The 15861-nt window shown below is 47.7% G+C and overlaps 1 protein-coding gene across 1 annotated transcript in view; it reads right to left on the bottom strand.

The window, feature by feature from the left end:
* Positions 1-15861, bottom strand: part of RTKN2 (rhotekin 2) — a 237501-nt gene that overhangs the window by 134453 nt on the left and 87187 nt on the right. The window contains exon 6 of the mRNA XM_085608786.1: positions 4309-4503. Within this exon, the coding sequence (XP_085464912.1) occupies positions 4309-4503 (195 nt within the window). The remainder of the gene's footprint in view (positions 1-4308; positions 4504-15861) is intronic.

The raw sequence follows: 15861 nt of genomic DNA, 5'->3' as shown, positions 1-15861 counted from the left end.
AGCTCGGGATACCAGTATCTTCGTGCCCAATCCGGAGCCACCAAGATGACTTGGGCCCGGTCGTGCCTGATCTTCTTCAGCACTCTGGGCAGAAGTGGTATAGGCGGAAAGGCGTACAACAGACCGCAACTCCACTCGTGACGAAAAGCGTCGCCGAGCGAGTGCCGCCTTGGAAATTCCAACGCGCAGAACTGCTGACATTGCGCGTTCTCTTCGGTGGCGAATAGATCTAACCAAGGCTCTCCCCACTGCTGAAAGAGGCCTTGCACCACTTCGGAGTGCAGACGCCATTCGTGATCCATCATGCACCGGCGGCTGAGTTCGTCTGCTCTGGCGTTCAGAGAGCCCGCCAGATGTTGAACCACCAGGGTGACGCCCTGGTGTTCCAGCCATGTCCAGAGGCGCAGAGCCTCCTGACAAAGGGTCCACGACCCCACCCCGCCCTGTTTGTTGCAGTACCACATGGCGGTGGTGTTGTCCGTGAACACCTGCACGACACTTCCCCTGACAGAGGGAAGGAAGGCTTTCAGTGCAAGCCGGATCGCTCTCAACTCCAACAGGTTGATGTGGAGACGAGACTCCGCCGGAGACCAGAGGCCTCTGATCTCCGCCTCTCCCATATGGCCACCCCATCCCAAGAGGGACGCATCCGTCACGACGACATGCTCCGGTTGGGGAAGGGAGAGGCTCTTGCCCTTGACCCACTCGCGGTCCGTGAGCCACCACTGCAGCTGCTGTGCAGTACCCTCCGAGATCAAGACATGGTCGGACAGGTTGCCGTGATGCTGGGCCCACTGAAACTTCAGGTCCCACTGCAGAGCCCGCATGCGCCGCCTGGCGTGATGCACTAGTAGGATGCAGGAGGCCATCAGCCCCAGAAGCCGCAACACTAACCTGACCGAAACCCGGGATAGAGGCCGAAAGATGGGAATCAGGGCCTGTATATCCCGGACCCGCTGTTCCGGTGGATGGACCCGGAACTGCGCCGAATCGAGAACCGCTCCGATGAAGAGGAGCTTCTGAGAGGGACTCAAGTGTGACTTCGGCACGTTGATGGAAAACCCCAGCAAATGCAGGAGATCCGCCGTAGTCTGGAGGTGGGAGACGACTGCCTGGGGCGAGCCCGCCTTCAACAACCAGTCGTCGAGATAGGGGAAGACTGGGACCCCTGATCTGCGCAGATGAGCTGCGACCACCGCCATCACTTTCGTGAACACCCGAGGGGCACTGGTGAGGCCGAAGGGGAGCACGGTAAACTGAAAGTGCTCTTGGCCCACCGTGAACCGCAGGTAACGCCGGTGGGCCGGCAGGACGGGGATATGGAAATATGCGTCCTGCAAGTCCAACGCTACCATCCAGTCTCCAGGGTCTAGGGCAGCTAAAACCTGAGCCAACGTTAGCATCTTGAACCTTTCCTTTCGGAGGAAGGCATTGACGTTCCGGAGGTCCAAGATAGGGCGCAGGCCCCCCTTGCCCTTCTTGGGAACCAGAAAGTAGTGGGAATAACAACCACGACCTACTTCTGGACTCGGAACGCGCTCGACGGCCCCCTTGGCCAAGAGAGCCGAAACTTCCTCGCGGAGAAGATCCAAATGATCCCCCGAGATACGGTGGTGCTGCGGTGGCATGGCTGGAGGGGTCGTCTCGAAGGGGAGGGAGTAGCCCCTTCGGACGATTTGCAGCACCCACCTGTCCGATGTGATGGACCGCCAGTGGAGCAGGTGATGGCGAACTCTGCCGCCCACTGGCGTGGTATGGGCCTGAAAGCTCGGACTAGGAAGGCTTTGAGGCGGATGCTGCCGGGGTGGATGTGGGCTGACCACGTCGGCCTCCATTTCCGCCACGGCGGAAGCCACGTCCACGACCGCGCGCAGGTTGGTTCTGCGGCTGGTGGCTTTGCGAACGTGAGGAGGCGCCCCTTCCTTGGCCACGAAAGGGGCGAAAAGCGGAGGTGTGCGCCCGCGGAGCCGAGAGGCCCAAGGACTTGGCCGTAGCCCGGGAGTCCTTAAAGCGGTTCAGCGCACTGTCCGCCTTCTCACCAAACAGGCGAGTGCCATCAAAGGGCATGTCCATGAGGGTGTTCTGGACATCCCCGGAAAATGACGTGGACCGCATCCAGGCGTGGCGGCGGAGCGCCACCGTGGTGGAAATCGCCCGACCTAGCGAGTCCGTGGTGTCAAGCCCACATCTTATGGCGTGCCGTGCTGCATCCCTCCCATCGGCCAGAGCCTGGGTAAGACGCGTCCGGACCTCCTCCGGACACAGGGGCAGCACGTCCTCCACCGTATCCCACAGGGAATGGGAATAACGGTCCAAGAGACAGGCGGTATTTAAAGACCGCAGGCCCAAACTAAGGGACGAGAACAGTTTCTTGCCAAACTGCTCGAGTCTCTTGGAATCCCGGTCCGGCGGGGCGGTCGGGAAGGAGGATTGGGAAGTAGAGGCCTGGATAACCAGACTCTCAGGGGTGGGGTGTTGGGACAGGAAGCTGGGGTCGCCCGGAGCAGGGCGGTGGCGCCTGGCAACGTTCCTATCCACAGGAGGAACTGTGGAGGGCTTGGACCAGGTGCCCTGCAGAACGTCAGTGAGGGCCTCGTTAAACGGCAGCAGAGGCTCAGTGGAGCTTGCTGAGGTTTGAAGCACCTCAGTGAGGATGTTGGTCCTCACAGCCACGGCAGGCAACTCGAGCCCAAGGGCCTCAGCCGCCTTGCGCAGCACCACAGAAAATGCCGCACCCTCCTCCGAAGCCACGGTCGGAGGAGAAGTGAATCCAGCGTCTGGCGAGGTGTCCAGCCCGCTGGCCTCCCCCAGTTCATCTGCCCAGTCCTGAGAAAGCTGTGACTGAACAGCCAGAGGGTCCTCGAACCCCTCCCAGTCGCCCCCTTCTTCCGATTCCTGATAAACAGGAGGAATGATCGGAACCGGACTGTAGAGATGGTAGGTCTCTAGCGGCGTCGGATGCGGCGTCGGCGGACGCCGTGCCGGCGTCGGGTCCGGATGAGGGCTAAACTGGGGCGTCGGCGTCACAGGCGTCGGCGTCGGCGGCGCCGGTGACGGCGTCGGTGGTTCAGGCGTCGGCGCCGGTGGAGGAGTGACAAGGTCAACCGGCGTCGACTGGGGCCCAGGCATGGGCCCCGCGGGGACCTGCGGCGTCGAGACCGGAGTCGTCGACGGCGCCGGGGCCGGAGCCGCCGGCACGCGAGGTCGCCCAGTCGAGCCCGCGGGGCCCGAAGGCGCGCCAGCGGGCGTCGACGGCGGGGCCAGGCTCCTCATGGCCGAGAGGAAGGCACTGATCTCCGCCGGCGCCGCGTCAGCCCCAGGGACCGGAAGGTATGGGGGCGGACGCGGCACCTGCGGCTCCGCCGGAGCCGCGGGGGTGGAACCACTTGGACCCTCGGCCGAGTCGCGCGACCGGCGAGGGGAGTCCGAAGAGCGATGTCGCCTCTTGGACTTCTTTGAGTGTTTGGACTTACCCGACGACTTGGAGCCCGACGATCGATGGTGGCGTCGGCTAGGGCTCCGCGAGCGATCCTTGGACCTCCTCCTGGACCGGGATCGCGCACGACGCGGAGCCGAGTGGCGAAGCTCGAGAAGCTTGCGGGACCGCTCCCGCCTAGCCTTCGAAGTCAAGGCCTGACAGTCGTTGCACGACTCCGCGTCGTGGTCGAGGCCTAAGCAGTAGAGGCACCGGCGGTGGTGATCGGTCACCGACATCAGTCGATGACAATCCTCACAAGCCTTGAACCCAGGCATCCTACCGGCACCAGATGTCGACAGACAAGGATCAAAAATGATCAAAAAGATTTAGTCAAAAAAGACTAAAAGGGGTAGCTCTCCCGGATCTGCGCTTACTGGCGCGGAAAAAAGAAGAACTGACGTCAGCGCGCGAGGGCGGCGTCTAAGTACTCCGACGACGTCATCCCGGCGCACGACGCCGACGACGGACGCGGAGCCGCAGACGACGCCTAGCGACGCGCAAGGGGTATTGCTGACGAAAAATCTTCCGGATCCAGTCTGACGCCTGGGGATATTCTAAGGTGAGGAATCTAACTAACGTGTTTCTTTCAGATAATAATAGCCATAATGGACAGAGCAGCGATGCTATATAACATGGCTAAAAAAGATTGGCAAAGGGTTACAATAGGCGAGACCTATTGTCTTTACTAATACTGGCTAGTAGCTTCTCGTGGTAAGCAAGCAATTGGCGTTACCTTAACTTTAACTCATCGTATTAGAAGCATAGTGCACTCTACAGTTAACATATCCTCCCTCCAATTCCAACTAGATATATAAAGTTTAAAATCTCACCTGGGTGGATTAAAAAGGGAGACATTTTCGATAGATTGTCCATCCAAGTGAAAACTCCAACTCTTCCCAACAGATTTACCAAACGAGTGTCTAAGCTTTTGGACAAATTTCTTAGGAGTGTTTGATGAAAAAGATTCTTCAACAGAGCAGCTGTACACCTCCAATTGAATTTCAAAATCTGGTCTTGCTTCATTGCTGAAATAGACAAAAATGGCATCATAAAAAAAGTGCAGAAAAGGGACAGCAAAATACATATACAGGAAAATACATACACGAGTCATGTGCCCACTCAACGCATTCATTGACAAATTTCCACATATACAAACTGCAACTCAAACATTCAAAGTACAACTGCTGTCAACAAATAAAACTGCCACACTCCGCTTGTACATGGGCTGCAGAGAGCTTATTGGCATAGGGAGAAATAGCTGGAGAACATGGAGAAAGAAAGGTGCGGCTGACACTGGTATGCAGCAGCAGGATTCACCACGGATGGGCTGATGAGTTAAGAACTGGTGGGTGCTATGCCAAGGAGAATCTATATCTTCCTATTGACATGCCTGAAGGGTCCTGGTTCAACCCATCATTCGGGCAGGTCAAAACATAAAAAGATTTTGCAAGGACAGAATGATTTAAGTGGAGATGGCAGTGTTTGCAATACAGACTTTTTCGGTGACTTCGCTTACTGTAGTCAATGTACGCACAAATGAGAAACAGCCATGCATGAAGAAAATGTCTGACAAGGTCAAAAAGACAGAACAGAGGATGTTGTTCAGCTGCTGATGGTTTAAGAGGCTTGAGTGGGAGTGCCTCACCCCTAGCCCTAAATAAACATAATCCTGGCTAATACATTATTATAAACATGTGATCCCCATGCTATTGAGACCGGGAGAGTTAGTGCCGTCCTCAGTATCGAAACAGACAGAGAAGGACTTTTGCTGCGTCAGCTAAAATGGTGGATCGGCCAAACTGGTGACCCATGACCCTGAGTATTTTGATTATGGCGGCAAGAGAGGCTACGGAACTGCTGTAAAACCACTGTGAGGAAGGAGTCCTGGAAAGACCTGTGCGATTAGTTGTGAAATAGCCAGCCATCCAACGGAGAACGGCAGTGACACCAATAAGGGTGACCGTGTATTTTTGATAAATAGAAAACAATGCTGGATTCAAACGTGTTTTAGTTAGCATAACCACGCTTAAGCTGACATGACTACGCTGGAGTCCGCTTGCATTAACATTCATTTACAGGGACAGAAATGAATTTGCTTTTAAAATGACGAACAAGTTGCCTTCATGAATGCTTCTCTTCTGTAGCCCTCCACTTTCACAAAATATCCGAAATAGAATTAATTTCATTATGATGTTTATTTGTTGAGCTGAAATGTATTAATTTGTTTTTTTAAGAAGGAAGCCATATGCAGAATGTTCCAGTATTTACAACATATTCAAGGAACTTTGCCTGGGCCTACTCCAAGTAGTTCTAGATCTATTGTCTTTACTTCTTGCACAGATATCCTTTACTATATACACCTTACTATAATTAGGCACCAAAGTAGGGTGTTCTTAAAGTTTATTTTGTGAGGCATCCTAGTATTTTTGTGAATTAAACATTTTAAGAACAGTAATGTGATGCCAGATCGCACCACGCCAAGAATAGTTTTCACTGCATGAACAGGCTTTCCTTGCTTTCTGAACTGTGCAGACTCCATGCTAGTCTGCCTAATGATTTACACTTAGACTTTTCTTCCTTTTTTAACTGAGTGTACTCTACATTTGTCTATCTAATGATTTATACTTTGACCTTCCTTGTCTTTTGAAATAAGGAGGTGATTTACGCTAGTCTCTTTGCTGAACTATGCATTGGTTCTGGCCATTTACTTGCTTTAGAAAGACGTTATGTAAACTCCTCTTGCAATTTGCATTATATGAGGTTTATTTGAATTAGACTATTATTGTATTTTGTAATGACTCTGAAATTTGAATAAACCTTTATCGTATTGACTTAGAATTTTATACTGTGAAGTATTTCTTTAATGGCACAAGGCTCCAGTCTATTGAGATTCATATGAGAGATTCCCATGGAAGATCCAGCGTCTCAACTCATTTAATGTATCAGTTAAAAGTGTTAACATAGGCTGCTTGCCCACAGTGAGACAGATTGAAGACATTACCAGAGGACCGGTTAAATCTAAAAAAGAGAATCGGAGGGAAAATGAAGAGAAAAAGCAAATAGACTGCCTGAAGTGGCAAACAGACAAATCAGTGAGGACCTGCTAGAGGCGAGCCTGATCCCCACGGAATTGAAAAGACCTAGACCTCAACAAAGCTCCGCCCACCACACCACAGGCTCTGGTGCTACACAGTCACAACGGACCTCAGAAGCACGGAACCCAGTTGTGAGAAAGTGGCTCTGTATATACTGTTCCCAAATAGGTAAAGGGTGTACAGAGTCCACAGTCCCCAGAGGTTTGGCAGAGGCTAAAGTTAGGTATAACCTTACTCTCTGAGGTGGTAGCTTGGTCGAGCAGTAAGGCAGTATCGGAGGACAGTGTAAAGCATTTGTTGCACACACTCAGTCAGCAAATGGTCTCACACACTCAATAACTGAACTCTAGGCCATAGGTTTATATATAAAAAAATATATGCTTGTTTTATTTTAGAACCAACAATATATTAAAATATACTTTCTCAGAATGACATGCTTTACATAAATACTTTTGCAATATGCAATTGACTTTTGTAGAAAGTTACAAGTGGTTGCAATAGGCAACATCATTTTAAACACAATCATGCATTGAGTTCAATGGAAGTTTCAAGTTATTTGGAACAGATTACTTTTGGGATTACTTTTGGGATTCCAGGACTGGATCCTAGATTCAGTCCTGGGTCAGTACTTAGAATCAAGTGATAAAAGTCGACTTAGTTACTGTTATGATTTTTAGACAATATTTAGCTATTTTAAAAGTTGACACAAAATATTTCATAGAAAACAGTCAATGACCACTCATCACACAGACTCTTATTGAGTCTAATAGCCTCACTGAGGGTGGGGGGGGGGGTGGGGGAGGGATTATGAGAGTGGCAGGTGGGATGGTAATTGTAAGGTAGGAAAAAGCAGGGTGAAAAAGACAACTTCTTAAGTACAGTGTTTCTTAGAGCTAAAAAGAGTATGTTATACTATTGTGAAGAACAAATTCTCGGAGTTATGTGTTTGACACTATGGGGAAGTTAAAAATATGTACTTGGAACGTGGCTGGCCTAAATGACAGGGCTAAAAGAGCCAGCATTTATGAATTAGTTAAACAAGCACCCTACGACGTTCTCTGCCTCCAAGAAACCCATATTACATGGGAGGATAGTGATTTACGAAGAATTCCAGGGTACAATCTGTTAGCAAATACTACACAGACCTTTAAAACATGCGGTGTGGCTATTTTTGCTAGAAGCTTCCTGGGACAAGCGAAACGTAAGTTAGTAGATGCTTCTGGAAGGTGGGTTATTATTGAACTAGATCCAGGAATTACAATCTGTTCAGTTTATGCCCCTAATTCAGACGACCCGCAGATATTTGAAGAATTAGAGCTTGAGCTTGCTTCATGGCCTAAGTTATTGATACTGTGTGGCGACCTCAACATTTCTTTAAAACATGTAGGAATGTCACATAATCAGTATATGTCCACTTATACAGGAAGGAAACCTAAAGTCTATAGGGCGTTCTCTCAGCTCAAAGCTAGTTTGGACTTAATAGATATCTGGGCTCTCAAACATCAGCTGGATCCTGGATATACGTACTTTTCTTTTCCACACAATAAATATGTACGAATTGATTACATGTGGGTAGTCAGTGAGCAATCATTTGATGCCAAAATTGATAAAAGTCCTAAGGTACTCTCTGACCACAATATGCTTACTCAAACCATTAATCTGACTAATTTGTATAGGCCCCGATTCAATTGGACATTTGACAAAAAACTTTTGGCAAACAAAGAATATATTGAATACCTCAAGCTCTGGGTGCAGGGATATTTTGATTGCAACCGTTATAGTACATCGAGGAACATGGTCTGGGACTGTTTCAAGGCGGCTCTCAGGGGGGAAACTATGAGTTTTGTAGCCAAATCGAGGAAAAAGACAGCCCTGGTTAACCAGCAGCAGATGTCGGAATTAGCCAAAGCAGAGCAGGAACACATAACTACTATAATTAACGGTGATAACAGTCAAGACATATTACGTAAACTGATCATTCTGAAAACTGAGATTAATAGCAAGCTTAATCAGAAAGCTGCAGAAATTTTCCAGACCAACCGAAATAAACTTTGAGGACGGGGAGAGGGTTGGAAAGCAACTAGCTCTCCACACCCGACAAAAACAGTTGTTTAATAAAATGAATACCATCCACGAAAATGGTATGATATATAGAGAACCTGTTAAAATATTAGACGTTTTCAAGGGATACTACGAAGACCTTTATAAAAATGAAGATTCACTTGAGCCAGACAATTTGCTAGATTTGTTACGTGATTGGGGAGGGAGTAACATTCTTGACGTAAAAAATAGAGAAGAATTGGACAAGGACATCACCCTTGAGGAGGTACAATTGGCGGTAATGGATCTCGCAGAAGGTAAGGCTGCTGGCCCCGACAAGATCCCCATAGACCTTTACAAAGTTTTGGGATCAGTAATCATACCTTATATGTTAGACCTCTGCATAGGGATACAGGCGAATGGAACTACGCCTATGTCTTGGAGGGAGACTAATATAATTATATTTCTCAAAAAAGGTAAGGCTCCGGAATATCCTACCTCGTATCGCCCTATCTCCCTAATTAATTCAGATGCTAAAATTTATGCAAAGGTCTTAGCCAATCGGCTCAGGAGGGTGGTTGAGCATCTGGTCTCCCAGTGGCAGCATGGATTTATTCCCCATAAGGGAACTACAGATCATACCCGTAGGGTCATCGCACTTTGATATCATGGCTGCGACGGGGGGCCAGATGTCCATGATCCTCCTTGATGCCGAGAAGGCCTTTGACAGAGTATCCTGGAGATATTTGTGGGCAATAATGAACTCTAATAATTTTGGGCCTGGCTATATTAAAGCAATTCAAGCTATGTACCAAGAACAGACTGCGAAAGTCTTGACGATGGGCCTCGAATCGAGATCATTCAAAATTCAAAGGGGCACAAGACAGGGCTGCCCTTGTTCCCCAATACTGTTTGCCTTCTATATAAATCCCCTGATTGTGAAACTATTGGCAAGTACGGTCATAACACCAATCAAAACCGGCATCTATGAAACTAAGATATTGGCTTATGCCGACGATGTGGCGGTTGTGACACCTAATCCCTATGAGGCAATAGAAGAAATCGGGAAAATAACTCTGTCTTTTGGGGATATGTCCGGATACTCTTTGAATAGTTGAAAAACCGTGGTTATCTGTACTAACACCACCTTATTTAATGATCCCCGAAAGGCAATTAACGCAGTCTATCTGGGTGTTTGTATATCTCCACAGATATTAATAAACTTAATTATGACCCCATGCTTGCAAATATTAAAAAGGATCTACTAAGGGTCAACAGCCTTAATCTTTTAATTATAGGCAGGACTAATTTTGTCAAAATGAACATTTTTCCAAGGATATTGTACCTATTTCGTGCAATTCCCATTTTGGTCGAGGATAAGATGATTAATATTCTAGAAACACAAATCTCTAAATTTATCTGGGGCTATGGCAAAATCAGGCGGTCCTCAAAATTCTTATCTCTTCCCCACGAGAGAGGGGGACTAGGGCTCCCGAACATAACTTTATATTTCTGGACTAGCCTTCTTCAAGGGATGTTTCCCTTATTCAACATAAGTCCTCCAAATTATAACATAGCTAGTATACACATTCCTTCTATATACGAGCTAGCTGTAGGGGAAAAAGCAAAAGGACTACTGCTGCGACAAATTGAACCATCATATTACAAGAAGGTGAAAATCAAAATCATAGACAATGCCTGGAGGGTTTGGAAGAAAATTGTCAAACATTTTGATATTTCCAAAAATTAACAGATATACACCATTATGGCATTCTTTCCTTCTCTCCAGGCAAGCTAATGATGATATTGCCAAAAGATGGGAGGCCCTTGGGTTGGTATCAGTGGGGGACTTTTTGGACGCTCCGCCCAGTATGAGATTCTCCAACCTTCAACTTAAATTTAACACCCCGGCCTCCGATCTTTTCAAATATATTCAAATAAATTCTATTCTTTCCGTGAAGCTTTCATATATCTCAATGAGGAAAGTTTCTATTCTTGAATTTATTGGCAGAAAGAAAAAATCTAGCATAAGTTTACTATATCGCCTGCTGTTGGAACAACACCAGGATGATTTGGAAAGAACGGAATCACGCTGGGCATCTAAACTGAACGATCCAAATGTCGATTTAGATAAGATCCTCTTCCTTGCTGATAAGGTTTTTCTAACAGCAACTCTTAAAGCACAATTATCTAAGACCATATACAATTTATATTTTACACCTGCAAAACTGTTCTCATGGGGAAAACGAACAGACGATAAATGCCCTCGGTGTGGGATAGGCCCGGCCCATCTATTACATATGTTCACGGAATGTAGCAAATTGAGTATTCTTAAAGCTAAAATATTAGATTTTTGGGAAGAGGTTTTCGGGCATAAAGTTCAAATGTCTCCTACTTTATGTTTGTTAGGGTATGACAACACCCTTGGCCATAGCAAGGAGGAAGAGGTATGTATGTTTCTGGGCATGGCAGTTTATAGATTAATACTGGCTACTAGATGGAAAGATATAGATCCCCCCAATTTCCAAGTTTGGATAACCCGCTTCTTGGGAATAGCTAATAGAGAAATGGCAATCTATGCAGCCAAAGGCTAGACAACGTGGTGCTTTAATTTGGATGCCAATAACTTCTTGGAAAGACAGGTTTTAGTTTATACTTTTCTGATTTTGCTTCTGTTGTCTTGATTATTTGAAAGGTAGTATGTATTTCTGATTTACCCAGCCATGGACTACTATAATTTCTTCTTTTCTTTTTTTTTTCTCTTCCTTTTCCTAATATATGCTAAATGTACGGAAAATTTGGTTTATGTATATTGTACCTAATGAAGCTGTCTAATAAAAAATTAAAAAAAGAAAACAGTCAATGATTCCCTATGGAAGAAAATTCAAGTTGCAGGAATAGTATGTTCTCGTTACTTTTGTAATCCAGTACTGGGTGCCTAGACTCAGTACTGGGACCTTTATCCAAAACAGGTAAGTAATTACGTTTTCACAATTTATACGATTTTTAAAGAATATTTAAAGTTTGCAGAAATCGACACACAAGAGATTTCACAGAAAAACAGTCAATGGTTTCCTATGGAAGAAAATTGGGTTACTGGTAAGTACGGTTGTGAATATTTTGCAGAGTCAGTGCTGGGTACCAAGATCCAGCACTGGGAGCTCACCTAATAGCAGGTGAGTATTTTCGTTTGTTACTCGGCTGATTTTTGGTGAATATTTTAAGTTTTGAAAAGTCCACACTTAGAAGAAATTTCAGGAAAAACCAGTCAATGTTACCCTATTGAGAAAAGTGAGTTATCGGCTTTAAGGTAAGTACTCGACTGGCAGAGTTAAGGTTCTGGGCATAGACTCAGGGGTCTCCCAGGATCATATAGGTACAGTTATTACACCCTCAGCGGCACAGGGGTAGCCGGGTGCAGAGAGAGTTAGGCCCAATGTTATCCTATAGGAGGCAGGGGGGCCTTGGTTGGTGGCTGCTGACTAGTAAGCCACGCGGCTGTGGGAGCTAGGCTCCTGGTCACTTGCTCAGGGCAAATGGGGAAGTAGATAGGTGTAGAGGTTACACTACCAGGGCCACTCGGGCGGCTGGGTGCAGGGTGCTTTTAAGCCTTTGGGCGCTCAATTGATTTCACTGGGAAAGCTCTGGTTTAGAAAAAGACTTTAAGCTCGGGAACGAAGATTCTTCAGGTGCCACTACCACTTCGAGAGGTAAGTTGGGTAGTTGGAGGATAGGTAGGTACCCCGGATTTGGGCACAGGGGGCCGCGAGGCGCCGGGGTGACTTTTGGTGTCGGGAAATCTTACCCTCTGTTGATCACGGTTGGGGGGGGGGGGGCACCTGGTTCTGAGGCTGCAGGCGTCATCAGGAGCGTCGAGGGAAGTCCTTGGGTGCCGGACTCGGGGTCACAGTCGCCGTGGGGTCATCCTCGTGGTCTTTGTTCACTCCGGCACAGGCCAGGCTTGGCGGGTGCAGAGTGTGAAGGGTTTGCGGTTCCGGGCTGATGCCAGGGATTAGAAGTAGATTTTGAGTAGAGCCCCAATCATGATAGTCACAGGTGCTTAGAGCCAAAAGGTAGCCAGGTCCTCCGGGGTTTGAGAGGTTGCTGTACACAAGAGGTGCTGGGTTGTAGCAGGAGCAGGTTCGAGGGTCAAGAGGCCGGTAGGGCTGGGGCCAAAGCAGTTGGTGTCTTCCTCCTCTTAGCAGCTGCAGGGCAGGTCTTCTTTCTTCTTGCTCTTCTTTGTATTTCGGAATCTGGGGAAGGAAGGTTCAGGGTGCCCCTAAATACTAGATTTAGGGGCGTTACAGGTAGGTAAAGGGCAGGGACCAATGGGTCCCTGTCCTGGGGTGGGTACACCCCCTATTCTGCCACTCTCCTGTGGGAGGGGGGCAGTAGCCTAGTCCTGATTGGGTAGGGCCTCCCATCTTCAAGATGGCGAGCGCCCGGAGATGTGCTTCACCTCGCCTCCCCAACCTGAGGGGTGGGGTTGGCAGGCTGGCACATCCCCTGTCCTTAGTTGGGGTTTCCAGCCAAGCTTCCCGCCAGAGTGGGGGGTTGCAGTGGCCTGGGGAAGCCTGGGGAAGCTCACAGAGGCGGCATGCATTGTTGCAGGCCCAGGAGAGCAGGGGCTCCAGGGGTCCAGCAACATGTCTGCTGTGTGGCAGCCCAGACAGCCTCTCAGACCAGACGTGGATTGTAGGTTAGGTTCCAGGGGGCATCTCCAAGATGCCCTCTGGGGTGCTTGGTACATTAAATCCCACACTGGCATCAGTGTGGATTTAATGCGCTGTGAAGTTTGATACCAAACTTCTTAGTCTTCAGTGTTGCCATTATGGTGCTGTGGAGTTAGTGTTTGACAAGCTCTCAGCACCATGTACACTTAAATGGCAGCACTGCACTTACAGTGCCCAGGAATGGACCTGGGTACTGTAGGGGCACAGGGCTCCTGTGCCCACACCACTGGCATAGGGCACCCAGCTAGAGGAGTGGCTGATGTATGCCAGGGCAGTGTAGGTTGTGGGCATGGCACACAGGGATGTGTGCCATGTCGACTCTTTGACACAGACACAGCCTTCAAAAGGGGGGGGAGAGGGAGAGGGAGAGGGAGAGGGAGAGGGAGAGGGAGAGGGAGAGGGAGAGGGAGAGGGAGAGGGAGAGGGAGAGGGAGAGGGAGAGGGAGAGGGAGAGGGAGAGAGAACACGAGAGAGAACACGAGAGAGAACACGAGAGAGAACACGAGAGAGAACACGAGAGAGAACACCAGAGAGAACACGAGAGAGAACACGAGAGAGAACACGAGAGAGAACACGAGAGAGAGAGAGAGAACAGGGCCTCTAATGGTGGCACAATGAGTGCTGCAGCCCTTAGAGGCCTTCCCTGGTCACAAGGCTCTGGGTACCTAGGGTACCATTTACCAGGGGCTGACATGTGGCCAGGGTTTGCCAATTTGGGTTTTAGGTTTTTAGGGAAGGAACACAGGCCCTGGGCACCTGATTGGCAGGAGTCCAGGGCGCACACAGTCAAAGTACATTCAGCAATTCAGCAAAAAGTGGGGGCATATCATGAAAGAAAGATGGCACTTTCTCACACCAGTGCAAACAGGTGGCCGAGAACTTCTGCAGTGTTGGAGACTTAGACACTGGAAGTCTGGGGTAGTGGAACTTCGCTGCTGGACATCTCAAAACCCCAAATGTTCTACATTGCTCCCAATGAGAATGCTGGCAGATTACTCACTGCCGCAGAACTGGGACTCCCCTCCACTAGCTGGGAGAAATTCCCAAAGCGTTACTGGCTTTTGATCGAGATCTGCTGCTGTGGTGAATGGTGGGAAAGGCCAAGAACAGCAATATGGTAGGATGTGACCTGGAAAAAAAGTCCAGATATTAAAATATCAATCAGGGCAGGGAACAGGAACTAAGTACGCAGAAATGAGTGAAGTGCAGACTAACCCACCAGACAACCGGGACAAGATATTGGAGTCCATAAACACCATGACGGTGGTGCTTTAAAACAAAATAGATGGTAATGGTGGGCATGAACCAGCTGATCGTTGATTTTGCAAATATTAAGACGTCACTAAACTAATGCGCGCTAGATAAGCTGCATACAACTGCTGACAATCTACAATGACAAGAGAAGGATCCCATTCAAAGAGGAAGATTTTTAAAACATTGTGCAGAGCATTTGGAGAGCCACTCTCTGTGAAATATAGGATTGGACTGCCTGAAAAAATTGTAGTACTCAACATGGCTACATACCTTAAGATCGAGCTGGAGTGACAGGTCGCCCTGAAGCACCTACCCAAATTATATGTAGTAGAAAGAACACACCTCCTGAATTAGAGACAAAGAAGTGATTTTAAGAAGAACAAGGAATGCTGGCCTTTTCCCAGTTGAGTATGTCAAAGTTATAATATTAACAAAGAAATACAGAAACTGCACTTTCTAGCAGTTATATGCAAGTTAAGAGACATGGGATTACAATTTTGTGCTCCAAATTCCAGCGCATCTCAGAATATTGACAGATAAGTCAAAATTGCAAACTACAAATTAAGCCAAGGGTACATCAAATGGAAATGAATCAACAACAGATGGCCTTTGACCTGGTGGTAAATTTGCTTTAATGAAAGTTAAGGCGAGAAACCAAAGATTGGCAATTTAATGAAGAAATGGGCCTTTGACAGCAGATATCATTATTTTATTGTGGTTTTGGTAAAGGTTTCCAGTTTTGCAACAAAGAACAGTTTCAGAAATATTTTTAAAAGATTGATCTTCAGATGGTTTCAGTTGCCAGACCTATTGTAGACTGGTGCAATGATTTGACTGGTCGGAATACAGAGGTCTAAATAACAGAGTGCCATGTTAGAAACGTTCATGCCCGGGGAGGGAATTTCTTTATATGAATTTTTTACTGGAATTGTTTCACAATTGCCGGACTGGGTTGACCTCTGGGATTGTACATTATGTGATTTTTGGGTCGAATTGCCCATGCCCCTTGCTCTTGATGTATACTGTCTAGGATGTAAAGCCAAACCTATATAATGACGTAAATGTGTAGGACATTCTGCATTGCTGTTGGTATTGATGGTTATGTATTGCACAACTGACCAAAACAAAGATTTTAATAATAAACTTCCACAGGGGCATTTAAGCTTTGGGCCCCTAATGAAGTAGAGAAGCTACAAAAAAATGAATATTCTTGACTCCTCATCTGACAACAGAGGATACTTCAAATGTGCATACAAAACTT

The sequence above is a fragment of the Triturus cristatus genome, chromosome 1_2 (assembly GCF_964204655.1).
Source record: "Triturus cristatus chromosome 1_2, aTriCri1.1, whole genome shotgun sequence".
NCBI classification, from domain to species: domain Eukaryota; kingdom Metazoa; phylum Chordata; class Amphibia; order Caudata; family Salamandridae; genus Triturus; species Triturus cristatus.
Note: the sequence above shows the minus strand (reverse complement) of the source record. Positions and strands in the feature narration are given on the sequence as shown.